Source organism: Gymnoscopelus microlampas (genome assembly GCF_963454915.1).
Source record: "Gymnoscopelus microlampas genome assembly, chromosome: 16".
NCBI lineage: Eukaryota > Metazoa > Chordata > Actinopteri > Myctophiformes > Myctophidae > Gymnoscopelus > Gymnoscopelus microlampas.
In genome coordinates, this window is record NC_139953.1 from 36180662 (window position 1) to 36204413 (window position 23752).

General features: G+C 41.0%; 1 protein-coding gene and 1 pseudogene across 2 annotated transcripts; both read left to right on the forward strand.

Moving 5' to 3' along the window:
* Positions 1–681: 681 nt before the first annotated feature.
* LOC311062971 (uncharacterized protein) lies at positions 682–10537 on the forward strand (the record flags this gene model as incomplete). Its single annotated transcript, XM_084082192.1, has 3 exons — positions 682–2341; positions 4277–4762; positions 8012–10537. 3 exons carry the CDS (start codon positions 682–684, stop codon positions 9742–9744), a joined length of 3879 nt encoding a protein of 1292 aa, XP_083938318.1. The 3' UTR covers positions 9745–10537.
* Positions 10538–12988: 2451 nt separating this feature from the next.
* LOC311062972 (E3 ubiquitin/ISG15 ligase TRIM25-like) lies at positions 12989–17001 on the forward strand (annotated as a pseudogene). The gene is made up of 2 exons: positions 12989–14209; positions 15297–17001. The product of its transcript is annotated as an E3 ubiquitin/ISG15 ligase TRIM25-like (transcript).
* Positions 17002–23752: the final 6751 nt, after the last annotated feature.

A 23752-nucleotide genomic window follows, 5' to 3' on the forward strand; every position in this document is an offset into this window, starting at 1 on the left:
TCTACCAGTGACATCATCGTTAGGCAGGATTTTTTCCCCAAAAAAGATAACACATTTTTTATTCAGATTTTTATTAAGGCGAGAACAATGGCTTCTATTATTGCATTGCAACTTTCCAGGAATACAAAGCCTGCAGTTTCTATTAGCTTGGATTCCCCATCGATGATGTCACTGGTAGACGGGTTTCTGAACTGTCTAAACCTCTCCTCTGAGACACAGACTGATTAGAAAAAGATTGTACCATTTTATCATGAGCATTAGTGAGGACCTATTATATGAAGACATGTTGAAAAGTGGTGAAGTCGTCCTTTAAGTCATCTGAACTGAGGCAATCAGGACCTGCCTGGACTGCATTGTAGTATTGGAATTGTCATTTAACAAAATATATTAGATATATTACATATTTTATCGTCCCCAAATGCCAGTGTCTGATGTCTTTAAATATTTTTTGTTTAAGGGGGTTCCTTTGATAAAATCAACAAATATATTGACTCATATAACAGGGTAAATCTATGTCTTCCAATGAATCATAGTGAACCACTCACACTACCTCTTTAAAGACCTTTGAACACTTTCCTATCAACACACCCACAACCAGGAAGAACCTCCCATGTCATGTGATTTATCAAGAAGTGAAACTGTACTTTGCTCAGTTCTGTGTATCATACAGTCTGCAGTAAAATGGCGCAGCAGCTGGACCAGGAACAGTTCTGCTGTTCTATCTGTCTGGATCTACTGAAGGATCCAGTGACTGTTCCCTGTGGACACAACTACTGTATGGGCTGTATTAAAGGCTGCTGGGATCGGGAGGATCTGAAGGGAGTCTACAGCTGTCCACAGTGCAGAGAGACTTTTAACCCAAGGCCTGTTCTGAAGAAAAACAACATGTTGGCTGAAGTGACGGAGACACTGAAGAAGACAGGACTACAAGCTGTTCCTCCTGATCACTGTCATGCTGGACCTGGAGATGTGGTCTGTGATGTTTGCACTGGGAGAAAACTGAAAGCTGTGAAGACTTGTCTTCAGTGTCTGGCCTCTTACTGTGACACTCACCTCCAGCCTCACTATCAGTCTCCTGTCTTTAAGAAACACAAACTGGTCAAAGCCTCCAGCAAGCTTCAGGAGAACATCTGCTCTCGTCACGACGAGGTGAGGAAGATTTTCTGTCGTACTGATCAGCAGTGTATCTGTTATCTGTGCTCCATGGAAGAACACAAAGGTCATGATATGATCTCAGCTGTAGCGGAACGGACTGAGAGAAACAAAGAGCTTAGTACAAGTCAGCAGAACATCCAGCTGAGAATCCAGGACAGAGAGAAAGACGTGAAGGTGCTTCTGCAGGAGGTGGAGTCTATCAATCACTCTGCTGACAGAGCAGTGGAGAACAGTGACACCATCTATACAGAGCTCATCACTTCCATTGAGAGTAAACGATCTACGGTGAGGGAGCTGATCAGAGACCAGCAGAGACGAAAAGTGAGTGAGACTGAAGAAATGAGGAAGTGTGTGGAGCAGGAGATAACTGAATTGAGGAGGAGACATGCTGAGCTCGAGCAGCTCTCACACACAGAGGATCACGTCCATTTTCTGCACAGTTACACCTCCCTGCCAAGGATTGGTGAATCAACACACCCAGTCAACAGAAATGTGCGTCCTCTGCGCTACTTTGAAGATGTGACTGTGGCTGTGTCAAAAGTGAGTGGTAAACTACAACACATTCTTAAAGAGGATGAGACAATCATGTCAGAGACACTAAATAGAGTAGATGTTTTACTGTCAACATCACCAGAGCCGAAAACCAGAGCTGAGTTCTTACAGTATTCATGTCCTATCACACTGGATCCAAACACAGCAGAACAACGCCTGTCTCTGTCTAAAGGGAACAGAAAAGTAACATTAATGAACGAACAGCTATCGTACCCTCATCACCCAGAGAGATTCAATAAATGGCATCAGGTTCTGAGTAGAGACCGCCTGACTGGGCGCTGTTACTGGGAGGTAAAGTGGAGTGGAAAATGTGTTAATATAGCTGTCTCATATAAAGATATCAGCCGAACAGGAACGCGTAATGAGTGTGGATTTGGATTAAATGACAAATCTTGGTCTTTCGAGTGTTATAATGAAGGAGGTTCTGTTTTCAAACACAGAGGCATTGAAACTCAAATACCAGGTCTCGTGTCATCCAGAGTAGGAGTGTATCTGGATTACAGGGCAGGTACGCTGTCCTTCTACAGCATCTCTGGCACCATGACTCTCCTCCACAAAGTTAAGACCACATTCACCCAGACCCTCTATCCTGGATTTTGGCTCCGATCACTTACAGAAGGTTCTGCTGAGTTGTGTAATCTGTAATCGATCAGATATAGTGCTCCTTCCTCACGACAACAGGAAAAAAAATGTTTTTCATATTTTTACTTAAGAATGTTTAATATATAATTACACAAAAATAAAAAAAATCTAATTATTTTACTTTTCAATTATGTTTTTTTCAAATGTATGTCTATCTTTTATTTTAACATATTTTTACTTTAACATTTTGTGAAATACATTTACTAACATAAAAGTATGTAATCCCAGACAAAAAATCTGCTTGCTTTGAAACACATTGTTACAATTGACCCCGGTCACTGTGTTACAATTGCCCCCGATTGGGCAGCCATGAAGAAATCCCATATTCTAGCTAGAAACACGTATAGCTGCTGATGTAAATTTGCGACCAATAACATAGAGATACAATTCATCTATGTTTAAATTAGCTGTCATCTTGACTTTAGACAGCAGAAGGAAACTACTGTACATATTCAAAAATGTACTTTTACACCTCAAAATCTGTTTTTGTTGAAAACTTCTGCTGAGATGAAATGATCATTCTACCCTTCCATAGGCAGAGAGAGGACCCTACTGAGCTTGTGCAGAAGAAGTCTCATCCCTCTAGCTTGTTTCTGACTATAATTATTGAGTGTGTTACGTTTGCCCCCTGTTACTTTTGACCCCAGTCTCCCCTAATTCATACTGTATTATGTTATTCAATCATCTCACCACACTGGCCTATAATGTATAATCATCAACCTGTAAATTCTCTCTCCAGTGAGTTTTATCTCTTAGTCTGTAAGTCGGTTTATGCTCTCAGATATTTCATTAATTAATCAATTATGCATGTGCCTGTACTAATAATAATAACGTACAAATTCATTTATTGAACTTCATTTTGTTGGAAATTCTAGTACAAGAGTCAGTCAGGTAGTTCATTATTGTACTAAGTAATTATGGACATGAGGTGAGGGTGTTGCACACATTACGCCTCAGTTTTTGCAGTACACCCTGGTTAATTTAGGAATGGGTTTGTGACCAGTGCAAATTCCATTAAAGGCACTGAATGGAGATGAATAGCCTACTTATTTTTGAATAAATGAAGTATCGATTTAATATTGGTCATTCCATGAGATGGGTGCAATATGTTCTTTCAGTTAAATAATGTAAATGCATCAGTGCATCAGTAAAACACTTTACACTTCACAGAAAACATGTTTTCTCACCTCCGTTACCCATCACATCTTGTTCCAGCCCATCACTGACAGAATGTAAACTATACATTTAAGGTTCGGGCCACTACGCGGCCCTCCCACCTAGAGTTTGCACCTACGTCACAACGCCGATCCGACCAATATGCCCATATATGGAGATCAATGTATCTGTCACACAGTCCTTGTCCCTTTTATGCCCATATATGGAGATTGCTGATGTCATCAGTATATGCCCATATGGGCATGCCCCCTATGGAGCTGACTGATTTGTTTGTGCCTGATGCCATGATGACACACATTGAGGTTAGACAACACACTCCATATTTGGGCGGAGCTGCATTGGGAACTCCTTATATGGTTATTATGGCTGAGTCATCAGCATGATGACGTGGTCCGCCGGCCTGCCGGTCCTCCCTTAAGCCAATATAATTTAATATAAGATTACAATGGTTATATTGCAAATATTCTTACACCTGGCCCAGCAAGCCAAATTACGTCATGGTGACATCGTGATGATCATCATGATGTAATTTGGTTTGCTGGGACTTGTAGCCTACATCAACGCAAATTAGTTTGTGGTGTTGGCAAATAATCCAACTTTGAATAAGAACAAACCAGGATAGAACAATATGTGATTCGGGCTCAATGTCACACGTTTTGTATAAAATAGGTACTGTACAGAATAGCCATGTATAAATTAAACTGTATGTTAATTAGTTTGATGATCAGAAACGTATGCCGACATCATGTAGACATTACTGGAGGATCTGTACTGCAGAGAGCGCTATGTTCCAGCGCAGTCAGGTTCCAGGAGGAGACAGCCCTGTCCATCACAGATGCAAGACAATCACCCAAAGAGTTCAGTCACTACCCACCGATGCCTGGTGAGGTCAGCCCTCTGAGGTGGGCAGGGCAGAAGTTTGAGGAGCTGCCGATTGCTCACATTAAAGCAACATACAACAATACACACATCCAGGTGACAGACGGTGCAGGTGTGTCAATGGTGAGGACGTCTTGTGGTACAGAGGGCTTCAAGAACGTTAAGAAGTCCACCCCCATCGCTGCTCAGACTGCTGGGATATCTGCTGCCTCAAAAGCCACAGGGAAGGGAATTACCTATGTCCGTGTGGTGGTTAAAGGCCTTGGACCAGGACGGTTGGCTGCCATCAAAGGTTTGACCATGGGAGGTCTGGAGGTGGTGTCCATCACAGACAACACCCCTGTACCCCACAACGGATGTCGCCCACGGAAAGCCAGAAGAATGTGACCAGCCACACATACCATCACAGACCAAACCATGGAAAAGAATTATATATACATTCTCACCTTGGTTGCACAAAATAATAATAATAATAATACCTGATTTGACCGAGAGCACACCAATTTAGATATTCTCTCTAGGTCCAGTGGTTCTCAAACTTTTTCATATCAGGGACCCCCAAAATAATATGTATTTGGCCGCAGACCCCCATCAGAAAATGATTTGTGCCAGAGACAAACATAAAAGATCGCTGTTGTTAAAATGTGTCAAAAACATTCAAAATATGTAAATAAAACAATCAAGAATATTTGAGAATTCCACATCCACAAGTTCACAAAGCGTCACACCGTGACATGTTGTGAACTTGTAAATCAGCTATTTTCAAAAAGCTCATGTATGTAGGTTTAAAATGGTTCAACTGATTTTTTTGTAACAATGATAATAATTTTGCTGGGGACCCGCTGGAACCCCTCCCCCCTAGAGTCTAGGAGATTTCAGTGGCAACATATTTTCGTTCTAGGATGTATGTTAGTTGAAATAAGGTGATATTATGGGCCTAGTTATAATATTAGTTTAGTTTAGTTATATGATATATATGATATATGATAGGACTTGATCAAGCCCCATTCTGACTCTATAGGTCTATGTTTGCTGCGGAATGACATAGAATCTTCATTTTCTTACCAGAAAACCACCAAAACACAAGTTGGACAACCCATTATTTCTGCAAGTTTAATCAAATATGCAAATTATTTCATTAACTATGCACAATACAAAATATCGCGAGCAGAAAATGGATTCTAGGCCAGAAATTACAGTAAGATCAACAGAGAAAAGTGTGGTACACCTGTTCATCAGATTGTTACAGCCTTTGCCCTGTCTACATAATAAATCACAGTGAGCTACACACTGCTAGCCTGGTAAACCCTCCCTCCAGAAATCTCATTTCCATTTGATTTCTGGAGTGAGATCTCTGGAGGGAGGGTTTACCAGGCTCACACACTGCCTCTTTAAACACACTCCTTTGACACACTATCCTTGAGAATGAACAGCTTAGCGGCTGGAAGTAGTACAGAGGCATGGTATAGAGTTCAACCGGACGCTGTATTTATTCACCAAACCAACACAGACAACGTTCAATCATGGTTACAACATTGGCGTGGTGGTGTCCAGCTTTCCACCCCTCTCTTCTCTCTGTGAACTGGCAGCCTTTATCAGCTGCAGCTAATGAGCCTGGACTGCTCAATTCCAAGAGTGTATTAAAAAAACATAAATAGGCCTACATTAATACCATATGCATTTAACCCACATAATATATTACAAATCTCTATGAAATACAATATCATAACCCCCCTCTGCTATCCTGATATAACCTCGCATCACCAGTCTTTCCACCTCGGAGGAAAGCCTGGTCTGCGTTCCAGAAGACAACATATGATCCGGTCTAGACCACGCCTACTGAAAAAAAGAAAGAAAAAAGAATCCTCTTTCCGGTTCTGCCTATCCGGTTTTGCGGTTTAAATGGAATAGAATTTCCCCGTGGGATAATACCGACGCTAAATAGTCTCCGGATAGTGCACGCACATTTACATTTAAAAAATAAGCTAAACAATGCCGTATCAAGGATTTTATTAGCACGGACCTATTTTGGGGTGAGACGTCTTTCCGGTTCTGCCTATCCGGCCACTTTTTCTTTTTTTTACTTCCGCTCCCGACCGGATCATATACCCGAAAATGGAATGCTGCCCAGGCTAATCCTGATATAGTCCAGCCCAATCATGCTGGAAACAAAAGAGGTACTGTTGAGCATTCAATAATCAACCTCAACAATAAAACCTCACACACATATTTCACTCTCCATATTGCACTAAGGTCTGTGCAAAATACTAAAAGTGAAAATGTGCTGTGCAAATATCATGCAATAAGGGTTATATCAAACATAAGTAACAGAGGACCTCTCTCTGTTACACTATCTTAACCTGACGCTACCAGATCCAAGAAGCTTGCTCCACACATTTGTTTCACAGCTTATTTGGACCTGGTTACTCAATACCGCCCCATCTGGCAGGGTCAGGTTAACACTATCTCTCTGCTCTTTAGATATCTAAATAACATTAAGTGGTGTGCACATCAAAAAACAAGACAACATATATTGTATACTTATGTATACAATTGTGTTTCATAAACATACATGTTATTGTGCATCAATACTAAGCTATACAAAATAATAGACAGATTAATATATTCATGCTTTTATTTACTTATTAACTGCGAACAACAATCTGTTAATTGCACAATAATCATGTATACAAGCTATTCAAAATGGACAGAATCATGATTTATTTAATACATAAATGTGGAAAATGTTTTAAAAATATATGAAGACAAATGGATTTATATATATATATATATATATATATATATATATATATATATATATATATATATATATATATATATATATATATATATACAACGGCGTTGTGAGCTTATAGATCTGCTATTTATTAAAAAATAACTTGAAGTAAAATGTGAAATATTTGAGGATTTTTGAAACACTAACCACACAAATCTCGTACGGCTGCCTGGTTTCAAACATTTTCAGATGGGGGTTAGGGACAAGGTTGTAGGCATACATATTAATTTGAAGGTCCATGACAAACATAATTGAGAACCACTGGTTAAAATAATTTTAAAATTGTGAAGCAAGTCCAAATAATCAACTACACTTAAGAAAAAAGCCCAAAAAAACTACCAATATTTACAAGCAACACAGAAAGTGGACATTGCAACACTGGTTTCTGGCTCTGCAGTATCGCGTACTTTGTGCTCTTTAGATAGCTCAATAAACTTATACAGTGGACACATCGAAAAGCCACACAGCAGAAAACAATGTGTGATATTTCTTCTTTTATTTTCCAGAAGCAATTACTTTACAAAGGTCTCAGACATTCAGAAATATATTTTGTTCATGAGCTGATCTACTGGGCTTTCATTAACTCCACTGCATTCCACTGAACTCTAGGCTGCAGTCTGGCTCCCATGGTGCAAGACTGTATGCCTGCATGCTGGAGTTAGTATCATGTCTCATTCCTCCACTATCATTCATCCATGGCTGGAATTGCTTGATAGCCAAAATGACGTAGATAACCTCGCCCACAACTGTTAAGAACCTCCCATGTCATGTGATTTCTAAAGAAGTGAAACCTGTCTTGGGTGAAACTAGCTACACAGCTGGTGAAACTCTACTCAGCTCACTTCTGTGTGCCATACACAGTCTGCAGTAAAATGGCGCACCAATTGGACCAGGAACAGTTCTGCTGTTCTATCTGTCTGGATCAGCTGAAGGATCCAGTGACTGTTCCCTGTGGACACAACTACTGTATGGGCTGTATTAAAGGCTGCTGGGATCAGGAGGATCTGAAGGGCGTCTACAGCTGTCCACAGTGCAGAGAGACCTTTAACCCAAGGCCTGTTCTGAAGAAAAACAACATGTTGGCTGAAGTGACGGAGACACTGAAGAAGACAGGACTACAAGCTGTTCCTCCAGATCAATGCCATGCTGGACCTGGAGATGTGGTCTGTGATGTTTGCAGTGGGAGAAAACTGAAAGCTGTGAAGACTTGTCTTCAGTGTCTGGCCTCTTACTGTGACACTCACCTCCAGCCTCACTATCAGTCTCCTGTCTTTAAGAAACACAAACTGGTCAAAGCCTCCAGCCAGCTTCAGGAGAACATCTGCTCTCGTCACGACGAGGTGAGGAAGATTTTCTGTCGTACTGATCAGCAGTGTATCTGTTATCTGTGCTCCATGGAAGAACACAAAGGTCATGATATGATCTCAGCTGTAGCAGAACGGACTGAGAGAAATAAAGAGCTTAGTACAAGTCAGCAGAACATCCAGCTGAGAATCCAGGACAGAGAGAAAGACGTGAAGGTGCTTCTGCAGGAGGTGGAGTCTATCAATCACTCTGCTGACAGAGCAGTGGAGAACAGTGACACCATCTATACTGAGCTCATCACTTCCATTGAGAGAAAACGATCTACGGTGAGGGAGCTAATCAGAGACCAGCAGAAACATAAAGTGAGTGAGGCTGAAGAAATGAAGAAGTGTGTGGAGCAGGAGATTACTGAATTGATGAGGAGACATGCTGAGCTCGAGCAGCTATCACACACAGAGGATCACGTAAATTTTTTACACAGTTACACCTCCCTGCCAAGGATTGGTGAATCAACACACCCAGTCAACAGAAATGTGCGTCCTCTGCGCTACTTTGAAGATGTGACTGTGGCTGTGTCAAAAGTGAGTGGTAAACTGCAACACATTCTTAAAGAGGAAGAGACAATCATGTCAGAGACACTAAATAGAGTAGATGTTTTACTGTCAACATCACCAGAGCCGAAAACCAGAGCTGAGTTCTTACTGTATTCATGTTCAATCACACTGGATCCAAACACAGCAGAACAACAGCTGTCTCTGTCAAAAGGGAACAGAAAAGTAACAATAATGAACGAACAGCTATCATACCCTCATCACTCAGAGAGATTCAATAAATGGCATCAGGTTCTGAGTAGAGACCGCCTGACTGGACGATGTTACTGGGAGGTAAAGTGGAGTGGAAAATATGTAAATATAGCAGTCTCATATAAAGATATCAGCCGAACAGGAACCCGTGATGAGTGTGGGTTTGGATTAAATGACAAATCTTGGTCTTTCGAGTGTTCTAAAGGAGAAGGTTGTGTTTTCAGCCACAGAGGCATTGAAACTCAAATACCAGGTCCCGTGTCATCCAGAGTAGGAGTGTATCTGGATTACAGTGCAGGTACTCTGTCCTTCTACAGCATCTCTGACACCATGACTCTCCTCCACGAAGTTCAGACCACATTCACCCAGACCCTCTATCCTGGATTTTGGCTCCGATCACTTACTGATGGTTCTGCTAAATTGTGTAATCTGTAATCGATCAGATATAGTGTTCCTTCCTCATGACAACAGAACATTTCCATGTCAACATTCACCAAACAAACGTCAAAAGGTCAGCCTTTTACACCTTTTAAAACAAACAACAAAAAGTAAAACTGGCCAACTGTTTCCTTGTTTAGAAATATATGTACAGTAACCTATATATTTCTTGTTGGAAGTTTATTTTATTATTAGTTTTGAAAATGTTCCTAGTATACTGAATTTAGAGCTCAATCATTAGACAATTCTTGAACATTGTAAAATATGAGATTATGGAATCAACGAATAGTGTTTTCATTCTGTTTTGTTGATGGAGAAGATATCTTTTTCATCTTCTTGTCATATCTTTGTCATTTTGTCATCCTGTCTGGCTGCTGTAACTCTTATTGTTCTTTCTTTTTCATGAAGTTATATTTGCATATGTGAAAAAAATGGGCTTTGGCCTTTACGGCATCTTATAATTATCCTGAGCATTAAAAATCATCAATTGTCAATTTCATTCATTATTTCACATAACGTTCACTTAGGTTTTTTGTGTTATCAACCACGTAAGTCTAACATGATGTTTTGTTCTATGAGCAAAACTGCTTCATTAGAACAAAATGTTAGTGTAATTCATACTGTATTATGTTATTCAATCATCTTACCACACTGTGGCACTATGCTGTATAATCATCAACCTGTAAGTTCTCTCTCCAGTGAGTTTTATCTCTTGGTCTGTGGGTCCGTTTACGCTCTGTTATTTCATTATTTAATTAATTATAAATATGCCTGTACTAATAACAATAACGTACAAATTCATTTGTTGAACTTCATTTTGTTGGAAATTCTATGGAAATTATTGTACCAGAGTCAGGTAGTTAATTATTGTACTAAGTAATTGTGCACAGAAGGGGGTGTTGCTGACATTACGCCTCAGTTATTGCAGTAAACCCTGGTTCATTTAGGAAATGGGTTTGTGACCAATGCACACCGGTCCTCCCTTAAGCCATTTTAATTTAAAGTAGGATTACAATGGTTATATTGCAAATATCTTTACACCTGACCCAGCAAGCCAGATTACGTCATTAGAACATTAGCACCCCATCGCTGCTCAGGCTCCTGGGATATCTGCTGCCTCAAAAGCCACAGGGAAGGGAATTACCTATGTCCGTGTGGTGGTGAAAGGCCTTGGACCAGGATGGTTGGCTACCATCAAAGGTTTGACCATGGGAGGTCTGGAGGTGGTGTCCATCACAGACAACACCCCTGTACCCCACAACGGATGTCATTCACGGAAAGCCAGAAGGATGTGACCAGCCACACATACCATCTCAGACCAAACCAATGCCATGTGTAACAGACGTGATCTTGCGTTGTGTTGTAAAGCACCACAGACCAGGATTCTCAGTTGAGTTGATTTATTCTGATAAACAGACAAATAAGGCACATCACTGGTCTGCCCTGAACATGTGTTTCCACATAAGAATTGCGCTCTCATAGTAGAGAAAGACTAGCAATAATAATGAAAACAAATATAATATGTACCTGATAAACAGACAAATAAGGCACATCACTGGTCTGCCCTGAACATGTGTTTCCACATAAGAATTGCTGCAAATAGAACAGATACAGTGCAATGAAAATACAATCAAAAATGATCAGGCTGTGCCTACACAACTCTGGGTACATATGTATTAGTATCCTGCACAGTTATGACTGAAAATGAACACAATAATTGAAATAATCTGCACAGTAAAATGAACACAGCCTACCGCTCTCATAGTAGAGAAAGGTAGAGCAGGTAGGTGACGTCACTCCCTTAGAGGCAGCCGCCAATTCTCTTAAAGTGACAGAGCACTAGACCACAATACACATTTGATGTCTGGGCAAGTGGAAGCATTATTAACCATGTTACACTTGGAAGAAATAAATATGTCAATTCTCACCTTGGTTGCACAAAATAATAATACAGTAGTAATAATAATAATAATAATAATAATAATACGTGTACAACCATTTAGATATCCTCTATGTTCAGTGGTTCTCAAACTTTTCCATATCAGAGACCCCTAAAATTAATATGTATTTGGCCGCAGACCCCCATCAGAAAATACTTTGTGCCAGAGTCAACCATTAAAGATTTGTGTTGTTAAAAAGTTTCAAAAATATTCAAAATGTGAAAATCTATATCAAGATTATTCTACAACGCTTCACACCGAGACATGTTGTGAACTTGTAGATCAGCTATTTTTAAATAGCTCATGTATGTAGGTTTAAAATGGTTCAACTGATTTTGTGCAATGTTAATAATAATTTTGCCAGGAGATTTCAGTAGCAACTTATTTTTGTTGAAATAAGGTAATATTCTGAGCCAGATATGACCAGTTATGATATTAGTTTAGTTTAGTTTAGTTTATATTTCTGCTAGTTTAATCAAATATGCAAATTGTTTCATTAACTATGCACTTTTTTTTTTAATAATAATTTTTATCCCGCGATTTTTGTAACCCATTTTTTTTCACCCGGTGCCAATTTCCTAAGTGATCCTGGGCGCTACACCAGCCCTACACCAGCACTACACCAGTCCCCCACAGCCTGGGGAGGCCAGGGCCGAGCTGATGCTTCCTTCAGTGCATGAGAGCCAACTGACCTTCTTGTCACCTGACAGGGGGGAGTTTCCCTGGTAGGACGTAGCGCGTGGAAGGAACACGTTATTCCAACCAGTTTCCATTCCCTCCATCAGGCGCCCCGGCTGTCATGGGGGAAGCGGTATAGTGACCAGGATTACTACATGTTTTTGTGAGGGTATTTACTACCCTGGGAGACACGGGGAGAACATGCAAACTCCACACAGAGTAGGCCCTTTCGCCAACCCCGCCTAGGGTATGGGCGCTGATGACGTGGAGGAGAAGACACGCCCCCAGCGCCCACAGCGTCCCCGGCGGGAATTGAACCCAGGACCTTCTTGCTGTGAGGCGATGCACATTACAAAAATATCCCAAGTAGAAATGGATTCTACATCAGAAATGGCCAGGGGATCAACTGAGAAAAGAGTGATACACCCGTTCATCAGATTGTTGCAGCTTTTGCCCTGTCTGCATAATGAATCACAGTGAACTACATACTACCTCTTTAAACGCACTCCTTTTGACGCACTCACAACCAGGAATAACCTCCCCATGTTATGTGATCTCTGAAGATATTAATATGAACTTGGCTCAGTTCTGTTATGTTTGTCAGACAGACAGTCTGCAGTAAAATGGCGCAGCAAGGAGTTCAACTGGACCAGGAACAGTTCTGCTGTTCTATCTGTCTGGATCTACTGAATGATCCAGTGACTGTTCCCTGTGGACACAACTACTGTATGGGCTGTATTAAAGGCTGCTGGGATCGGGAGGATCTGAGGGGAGACTACAGCTGTCCACAGTGCAGAGACACCTTTAACCCAAGACCTGTTCTGAAGAAAAACTTCATGTTGGCTGAAGTGGTGGAGAGACTGAAGAAGACAGGACTACAACCTGTTCCTCCTGATCACTTGCATGCTGGACCTGGAGATGTGGTCTGTGATGTTTGCAGTGGGAGAAAAGTGAAAGCTGTGAAGACTTGCCTTCAGTGTCTGGCCTCTTACTGTGACACTCACCTCCAGCCTCACTATCAGTCTCCTGCCTTTAAGAAACACAAACTGGTCAAAGCCTCCAGCCAGCTTCAGGAGAACATCTGCTCTCGTCACGACGAAGTGAGGAAGATTTTCTGTCGTACTGATCAGCAGTGTATCTGTTATCTGTGCTCCATGGAAGAACACAAAGGTCACAATATGATCTCAGCTGTAGCAGAACGGACTGTGAGACAGAAAGAGCTCAGTAAAAGACAGCAGAACATTCATCTGAGAATCCAGGACAGGGAGAAAGACGTGAAGGTGCTTTACCTGGAGGTGGAGTCTATCAATCACTCTGCTGATAGAGCAGTGGAGAACAGTGACACCATCTTTACTGAGCTCATCACTTCCATTGAGGCAAGACGATCTGACGTGAGGGAGCAGATCAGGGACCAGCAGAAAAGTGGAGTGCGTCGGGCTGAAGAACTGAGGAAGTGTGTGGAGCAGGAGATTACTGAACTGAGGAGGAGACATGCTGACCTGGAGCAGCTCTCACACACAGAGGATCACATCCATTTTCTCCACAGTTACACCTCCATGCCAAAGATCAGTGAATCTACAGACCCAGTCAGCAGCATTGCCTCTCCTGTGAGCTACTTTGAATACTTGACTGCGGCTGTGTCAAAGTTGGGAAATAAACTAGAGGACATACTTAAAGAGGAAGGGCCAAATGTCTCAATGACACGGAATAGATGGGATGTTATAGAGTCGACAACATGCCCAGAGCCCAAGACTAGAGATGACTTCTTTCAATATTCATATCCATTCACACTGGATTCAAACACAGCACATCAACGCCTGTCTCTGTCTAAAGGGAACAGAAAAGTAACTCTGATGAATGGAGAACAAAAGCCACAGGGAAGGGAATTACCTATGTCCGTGTGGTGGTGAAAGGCCTTGGACCAGGACGGTTGGCTGCCATCAAAGGCTTGACCATGGGAGGTCTGGAGGTGGTGTCCATCACAGACAACACCCCTGTACCCCACAACGGATGTCGCCCACGGAAAGCCAGAAGGATATGACCAGTCACACATACCATCTCAGACCAAACCATGGAAAAGAAATATATATACATTCTCACCTTGGTTGCACAAAATAATAATAATGATAATAATAATAATACGTGATTTGACCATGAGTACAGCAATTTAGATATCCTCTAGGTTCAGTGGATCTCAAACATTTTCATAGAGACCCCCAAATTAATATGTATTTGGCCGCAGACCCCCATCAGAAAATATTTTTGCCAGAGACAACCATACAAGATTTGCGTTGTTAAAATGTTTCACAACGTTTCACAAGTTCACAACGTGTCACACCGTGACATGTTGTGAACTTGTAGATCAGCTATTTTCAAATAGCTCATGTATGTAGGTTTAAAATAGTTTAACTGATTTTGTGAAATATTAATAATAATAATAATTTTCTGACCAGTTATGATTTGATTTTAGTTTAGTTTAGTTTAGTTTAGTTTAGTTTAGTTTAGTTTTGACATGACTTGATCAAGCCCCATTCAGGCTCTATCCAGGTTTGTTTGTGTTTGCTGGGGAATGAGATAGAATCTTAATTTTCTTACCAGAAAACCACCAAAACAGAAGTTGGATGACCTCTACTCATTATTTCTGCTAGTTTGCAAATTATTTCATTAAATATGCATGATACAAAAATATCCCAGGCAGAAATGGATTCTACGTCAGAAATTACCGTGGGATCAACTGAGGAAAGTGTGATAAACCCGTTCATCAGATTGTTACAGCTTTTGCCGTATGCGTAATGAACAGTGAACTACACACTACCTCTTTAAACGCCCTCCTTTTGACGCACTCACAACCAGGAATAACCTCCCCATGTTATGTGATCTCTGAAGATATTAAAATGAACTTAGCTCAGTTCTGTTATGTTTGTAAGACAGACAGTCTGCAGTAAAATGGCACAGCAAGGAGTTCAACTGGACCAGGAACAGTTCTGCTGTTCTATCTGTCTGGATCTACTGAATGATCCAGTGACTGTTCCCTGTGGACACAACTACTGTATGGGCTGTATTAAAGGCTGCTGGGATCGGGAGGATCTGAGGGGAGACTACAGCTGTCCACAGTGCAGAGACACCTTTAACCCAAGACCTGTTCTGAAGAAAAACATCATGTTGGCTGAAGTGATGGAGAGACTGAAGAAGACAGGACTACAAGCTGTTCCTCCAGATCACTTGCATGCTGGACCTGGAGATTTGGTCTGTGATGTTTGCAGTGGGAGAAAACTGAAAGCTGTGAAGACTTGCCTTCAGTGTCTGGCCTCTTACTGTGACACTCTCCTCCAGCCTCACTATCAGTCTCCTGCCTTTAAGAAACACAAACTGGTCAAAGCCTCCAGCCAGCTTCAGGAGAACATCTGCTCTCGTCACGACGAAGTGAGGAAGATTTTCTGTCGTACTGATCAGCAGTGTATCTGTTATCTGTGCTCCATGGAAGAACACAAAGGTCACGATATGATCTCAGCTGTAGCAGAACGGACTATGAGACAGAAAGAGCTCAGTAAAAGACAGCAGAACATCTATCTGAGAATCCAGGACAGGGAGAAAGACGTGAAGGTGCTTTACCTGGAGGTGGAGTCTATCAATCACTCTGCTGATAGAGCAGTGGAGAACAGTGACACCATCTTTACTGAGCTCATCACTTCCATTGAGGCAAGACGATCTGACGTGAGGGAGCAGATCAGGGACCAGCAGAAAAGTGGAGTGCGTCGGGCTGAAGAACTGAGGAAGTGTGTGGAGCAGGAGATTACTGAACTGAGGAGGAGACATGCCGACCTGGAGCAGCTCTCACACACAGAGGATCACATCCATTTTCTCCACAGTTACACCTCCCTGCCAAAGATCAGTGAATCTACAGACCCAGTCAGCAGCATTGCCTCTCCTGTGAGCTACTTTGAATACTTGACTGCGGCTGTGTCAAAGTTGGGAAATAAACTAGAGGACATACTTAAAGAGGAAGGGCCAAATGTCTCAATGACACGGAATAGATGTTATAGAGTCAACAACATGCCCAGAGCCCAAGACTAGAGATGACTTCTTTCAATATTCATATCCATTCACACTGGATCCAAACACAGCACATCAGCGCCTGTCTCTGTCTAAAGGGAACAGAAAAGTAACTCTGATGAATCGAGAACAATCATATCCTCATCACAGAGAGAGATTCATTCATTGCGAACAGGTTCTTAGTAGAGACGGTCTCACTGGACGCCGTTACTGGGAGGTAGAGTGGAGAGGACAACTTGTTATAGCAGTCGCATATAAAGATGATAGACTATTAAAATGTGGATTTGGATTCAGTCGCAATAACTCCTGGGCTTTACAATGTCTCATAGGAGGTTGTGTTTTCAGACACTGCCTTGACACAGTTCAAATCCAAGGTACTGTGTCATCTAGAGTAGGAGTGTACCTGGATCACATTGCAGGTACTTTGTCGTTCTATAGCATCTCTGACACCATGACTCTACTTTACAAAGTCCAGACCACATTCACCCAGACCCTCTATACTGGATTTTGGCTTGTGTCACCTACTGGAACCTCTGCTGAATTGCACTTTGGACTCAAGAATAAGACAGCCAGACACCAGTAAATTCTGTCATGCTTTGTTTTGAGAATATTACTGTGATATAATTTCTTTCCATCACAACTGAAATAACTCATACATGTTGTATCATTGAAGTTTGACAAAACAACACATTTTGTTCTTTTTGTTCAGAAGATATAATGTATACACTCTGCCCAATGATATTGTAAATCGATTGGTAATTGTTAATAATATCAGTCTCATATAAAGATCCCCCGAAAAGGAACCCATGATGAATGTGGATTTGGATAAAATGACAATTCTTCGTCTTTACAGTGTTCCAAATAAGGAGTGTACCTGGATTACATGCAGGTATACTTGGTCCTTCTACATCGGTGGTTCTCAAACTTTTTCATGTCAAGGACCCCCAAATGTATATCCATTTGACTACGGACCCCTATCTGAAATATTTTGTGCCAGGGACGACATTGTGTTGTTGAAATGTTCAAATCTTTTCAAGATGTTTTGAAAATAGCACATTGTCAGCTTGCAGATAGCAAGCTGACAATGTGCTGCGCCGCTTATTATGCTATGTGGATATGAAGATATCTTTGATTCTTCTTTTTGTCTATGCTCTCCCTCTCGATGCCCCCCCACCTTTCTTTCTTTCTTTCCTGGAAAACAAAGAAATTATGGAGCTTGCACGAAAATAAAAATTCACCCTCTGATTTGCACATGTAAACCTGTGATGTGACAATACATCTGATTCTGATTCCGAGGTGCTGTCTTTCTACTACAACACAACTCTCCTCCACAAATGCTGAGTTTTCAAATAGATCAGATATAGCGCTCCTCTCTCATGACATCAGAGTAATTCTGGCCTTTCGTTAGCATTCAGACCCAATAAAACAAAACCACCTCAGACCTCATAAAGACAAACTGTCCAACTGATATGAAGGCGATTTCTTTGTGCTAAAGAACATCATGTTCTTTTATTCTTAGTTTTGAAAATGTTCCTATTATAAATTATTTCAGTTCAATCATTAGACAATTCTTGAATATTGTGAAATTGGATATTGGGGAATCAATGAATAATGTTTTCATTCTGTTTTGTTAATGGAGAAGATATCATGCATTCTGTCATCCTGTCCAGATGCATTAACATTTTAATGTTCTTGTTTTTTTTGTAGAATACATAGAATACAAAGAATTGGGATTTTGGGCTTTATGTCATGTTGTAAATGTCCTGACCTTTAAGAATCGTCATTTTTTTTAAACTTGATTCGTCATGTCAAATAATGTTCATTGCAGTTTTTACTTTAGGACTGTCTAAGGTATGAAAATTGGTTTAATACTGTAATAGTGTCATCTCACCACACGGTTGCACTATAGCACCACTCATCACCAACCTCTTTTAGGCTGATTATAGCAGGATTACCAGTTGATAGTTATCTCTCTATTGACTTGTATCTATTCTGTATCTCTTGTATCTATCTCATGTCTATGAATCAGTTTATGCTCTCTGTTATTTATTTATTTAACTATGCTGCATGTACAAATCAATGTATTGAACTTCACTTTCCAAGAGCAGCAGAGAACATCATCATGTAACAGTGGGCATGAAAACCACATTATTCATCATTAAACAATATGAGGACCACTTTACACAGATATGCAGACATACTCACAGAGGCTCACTGACTTTGAAATGCTTACATAGATTTGCATTACTTTTCTAAGCAACATAACTTCAACTTCATTCTCACATCACCCAAGTTTACAGGCATAATAGAGCATGGGTGAAAAACACCCTCTACGCAACATAATTCATACTGCTGCGCAATTATGTTTTCTAATAAAGTAGAAAGAAAGAACAACAACAATTATACTGCCTTTATAATTATAATGAAGTGTTGGCCTGTGTTGACAAGACTGACATGGTGACATCATGGTGACAGGGCTCAGGGTTTGTTCAACAGCCTAATGGTCTTAACGCCACATATTGACATATATATTCTCAACATATAACATATGTTGAACATTACAACACACATGTTGTTGTTGCTAATTAGACACATGTAAATGGAGGTATAGACATCTGGGGGCCTGAACGGAGCCACTTGGTACTCCCACATGTATTACAGGCAGGGTGTCAATCATTATGTCATGGCTTCAAATCCAACGTTTGTCTTTTTTTGTGTTGTATGCTTCCCTCTCTTTCTCGTTTCTCTGCACCGTACTATTTATTAAATCTTTAATTACTTATCGTTTAAAAAAATATATCTTAAAAATAGCATGGAAGCCCATTCGCACAGTTACCTCAGCATTGCTTTTTAGTGCTACCGTGACATCGACCCCTGAGTATTGAATGGTGCCATGTGGCTTTTGGGGATCCTCCTCAAGTTTCAAGCTTTTTTGAAAGAGAGTTGACCAACACTATTGATGCTTTTGTACGTATCACATGCCAAAAGGTTGAGGTTATTTATACTTGGAGGCAACTCTGAAAGACCGCAGTCCATAGTTCCTCTGGCAAAATGTAAGAGCTAAGCCAGAAGGTTATGCTGTAATGCAGAATCGGATTTCTATCCTGGTATTTGAGACTAGACTAAAGAAATGCTCTTCGGGCAAAGGGATTCACCACTTTTGTTAAGGGAGCTTTCTTTCTTGAATATCAAAGGTCAGGACTGCAGAGATTGGCAGGTAAAGCTTGTTTAAACTCACCAAGGCTGCAGTGACTTAACTAAGACTACTGAATGTAATGATAAAGGTTTTACAATGATGAATGATCTATCAAAACTTTGTTTAAGAAAGGAAGGCCTTGGTTTACAAAGATGTAGGAGATATTGAATGGTGAACTTCAATGACACTCTGGTAAATTCGAAATTTGAAATCATCTGGAGGACTAACTCTGTCTGTTAAATATCAAAACATTGTTGTTTGACTTCCGGCGGCACACATGAAGACGATGTGGGATGATACATTCGTGGGGAGGAGAGAGATCAGGTTACAACTGAGTTTGCTCTTAATCTCCAGAGTCAAATCACAAAGGAGCTACAGTAGCTGCTCCTCTCAAGTTACACTTGAGGAGATTTGGGGGCAGAGTGAATTAAACCATGTGGTTCTCAAACTTTTCAATTTCAAGGACCCCGATAACTCTGAGAGAGTATAAATGTTAAATGAATGTGTACATGCTCAAGAGTTATAGACCTGTAACTTAAGGGTCCATTTGGAACCTCCTCAAAGAACCCTGAGGGTCATTGGACCCAAATTTGAGAACCACTCAGGCGTTGGAGGTATCTCTTCTTCAGCCCCCCTGAACAATAATGTAGTGTGACACACACATTTTGTTGTTGTCTTTGCATGCGTTTTGTTTATGCTATTGTCTTACCAAACCCGATGACTCATCCATCAGGTTCCAGTAATATTCCGGTGTTTTTACCCACCTGTTCTCTGAGGTATACTGGGAAATTCAGGAATAGCCTATTAAAGATGCCACACTTTATATCACTCATTGACCAACTTGTGTCAATGACTTATCTTAAAGAAATGCACAGGTCACACCCCTTCTTATGTTTTCAATGTTTACATGGCCACTTTAGATAGCTAGGGGGGTAGTGAAGTACAGGCTAATTTATACTTTGTCAACAAAAAAAAATCAGTTTTGTATGACATGGTTCAAGAAATTTTGAGCTTGTAGATCTACTATTTTCTCTATTTTTTAAAGAATGTGGTTAAGAGAGGCAGTGAGGCATAGAAGGAAGGTGAGTTGATCCTTGACCAGCTAAACTATGTGGCAGATATCTTAACCACTTGAACCTTAGCCTACTGTATATACTTTGTTGACCGGAGTCCCCACTACACTAAATATCTTACAGCTGAATATAAGCTCACAACGCATTGCTTGTAGATAAGCTATTTTTGCTGAATGTGCACCCCATAATAGGGACGACTGGGCTGTGGCTCTCAAAGTGGGGTCTGGGGATCCCCAGCTAAATGATTGATAGTTAGGAACTAAATGGACGCTTACAGGTTTGTAACTCAGAGGTTGTACAAATGGAACCAAATCATTTGGCTCCATTTGTACTTGTACACTCTCTGCTATGGCGGCCTGTGGCCTAAAGCATACCAAACTGGGGATCCTTGAAATTAAAAAGTTTGAGAAGTACCTGCGATATGGTTCATGTGGTTAACTACTCAACCATCGACAAGCACACAATTTGTTAGTGTCTCTTCCCTTCCCTGTTCTGAGCATGTCCAGTTCACCAGTAACAAGAGACATCCTGGGGCCTCACTCCATCACCCACCCACCCAAAAGGAATGCTGTGAGTGTGATGTAGGAAGTCACTTGATAGTGTTGGGACATGGGATGTTCGCCTGGAAGATTTATCACTCTGATGGAGGCATTTCGATGAAGTCATACGGTATTTGGCTGACATGATGTATTATGCTTTAAACGAAAACAAACCACAAAAAGCATCACAGGTTGTTCATTTAAAAATAGTGCAGCTGTGTCAGAAACGTCTTTTCTTTTTTAAGTTATATAGGAGGGACCTGACAGGCCATAAACCTCACAGGCTGTAAATTAGAAATATAAGGGAGAACACTGAATTTCAAGGCAGAAAAGAATGTGAGGAATTCAGAGGGTTGTCCTTTATACAGAAACTTGTACTTAGGCCTATTTCTTGTATATGGAGGACATATGTGTTGTGTTAGTTTTCTGTCTTTTATTATTCACAATCCCCTGCTTCCTGCCTTTTATATTAGTCCCCAAGCCCATGTCTAAGATAATTCTATTCCAAATATCAAAGCTCATCAATCTGAATCTGTTCTGATGTCCTTCATTTCTTTTTCATATATAGCGTATCCGTTTCTAAGCTACCAGTGGCTTATCCTCTTTCGACATTCACCTACCATCGGTGCCTTATATGCGTGAGAGAGGTTTTGCTGTGACAGTTCCATTAAGTTCAGAGCTTTGTGCCAGGATCAGTAGGCTACTGTACAAGCCTTTGGGTTAACAGTGCAATGTAATTGAGAATGGGTCCCATAGCCTATATCGCTGACTCATCGGATGGGACGATAACGTTTCCACAGCTTAAGAATTTGTAATGATAGCCATATTGCAATGTAGATTTACGATGGGCGCATTAATTGACATTCTCACGGTGTAGCTACTATACATACTGATCTAATATTGAATTCCTTTTTTCGGGAGGCTATTGTCTGGAAGTGACGGGCAGGTGAAGAAGAGCACAAAGAGAAGACGAATGAGACATCCAGGTTGTTTCAGAGACACACCCTCCCTCTACCCCGGGACGGGGCCCCACTCTGGTCTGCATACCTGGAGGGCAGGTAGATGCCGAAAAGAAATAGACAAAAAAAGGCGACATGCTCAGATGTCACATCTAAGCACACTGTTTAACCACTTTCAACCTGGCGTCCAAATTTGGGGCAAGTCATTATGGGCGCATATTTTCCCAACAAAAAGATATATATACTATTGTCCAAAAATATCCACCCAACATTTTGAACCGTTTTAATTTTCTTTATTTTTTTAAATAGCTAAAATAACAAATACGATCTATAAGCTGACAGTGAACTTGTATTTTGGATATTTTTGCAATTCATCCTGTGGGCCTAATAGGGTTTCAAATAGTCATATGAGTTGAAAAAAAACAACAACTAATAGCTGTGTACCCAGAGTTAATAATATGTGTGTGTACCCTCAAAAAACTAAAATAAATGTTATCAAATGTGCATGGCTAAGAAAGGACCCTGCATGAAGGAAGAATATCAGCTCTTGCACAGCACTGTATGGTGTCAAAAGACTATACCTTAACTTTACATCACCAATAATCCAAGTCATGACAAATAAAGTAAAAGTCATAAACTGAATAAAGTATTGTGAGAACAAAATCCAAAATAACCAAACAACTAAAGCAACCCGAAGAAACTCAAAGCAACCAAACCAGATGAAGAGACAGAATGAAGGCTCAAGCCCCATAGGGTGAGCAATCACCCCACCCAGATGTGCAGGATTACCCACTAATGAGAGGAGCCCATGGAACTCAGAAACAGACCTCTAAGGCCAAGACGCCGTCACAAGGCCAAGAAAAAAACTCTTCCCTGCATTTTCCCATCTGTCTTTTATAGCGCCACCAGGAGGCCGACTTTTGTAAAACATATTTTTTATATTACTCCTTCAGATTTTTACAGAAAATCACACAAATCAGTACACACTCACATAATCTCTATAGTCACGCAATCAAGACGGATCTGTTTGATTTTTCATATTCCATCCTGATCATTGATTTCCAAACATTGCTGGCCCACAGTAATCCACCTGACCTGGCGGAGACGGGAGACCTGCTCCCCGGAGGCTCCGAGAGTCCGAGGATCACTTTTTGGAAGTTTTCAATCATTCCAATTGCGAGGTTGAGAACACACATTTTAACAAACAACTCTACAGACCATCAACAGAGACTATTTCCGAGTTGTTCAGCGAAAGTTAATGATGAACCACAGAGGGAGTTAATAGTTTTCGTTGGAAGAGGCAGCAGCGGCGAGGACTCGCGGCAGTTACACTGAGCGGCAGCGGCAGCAAAGCGACCCAGCAGCGAGGAATGGAACTAACTAAAAGACTGCGTTTCATTTGGAGAAAGTTGGACTGTAGTCAGAATCTCATTTCACCTTATTGACAGGACCTGTCACTGAGACCATTGACATGCAAATTAAATGACCGCTTCAGAGCGGGAGGAGGCGGTGGGTGCGCTGTGACTGGTGCGGGTGAGGAGCGGCCAGAAGGAAGCGGCTGCGCAGC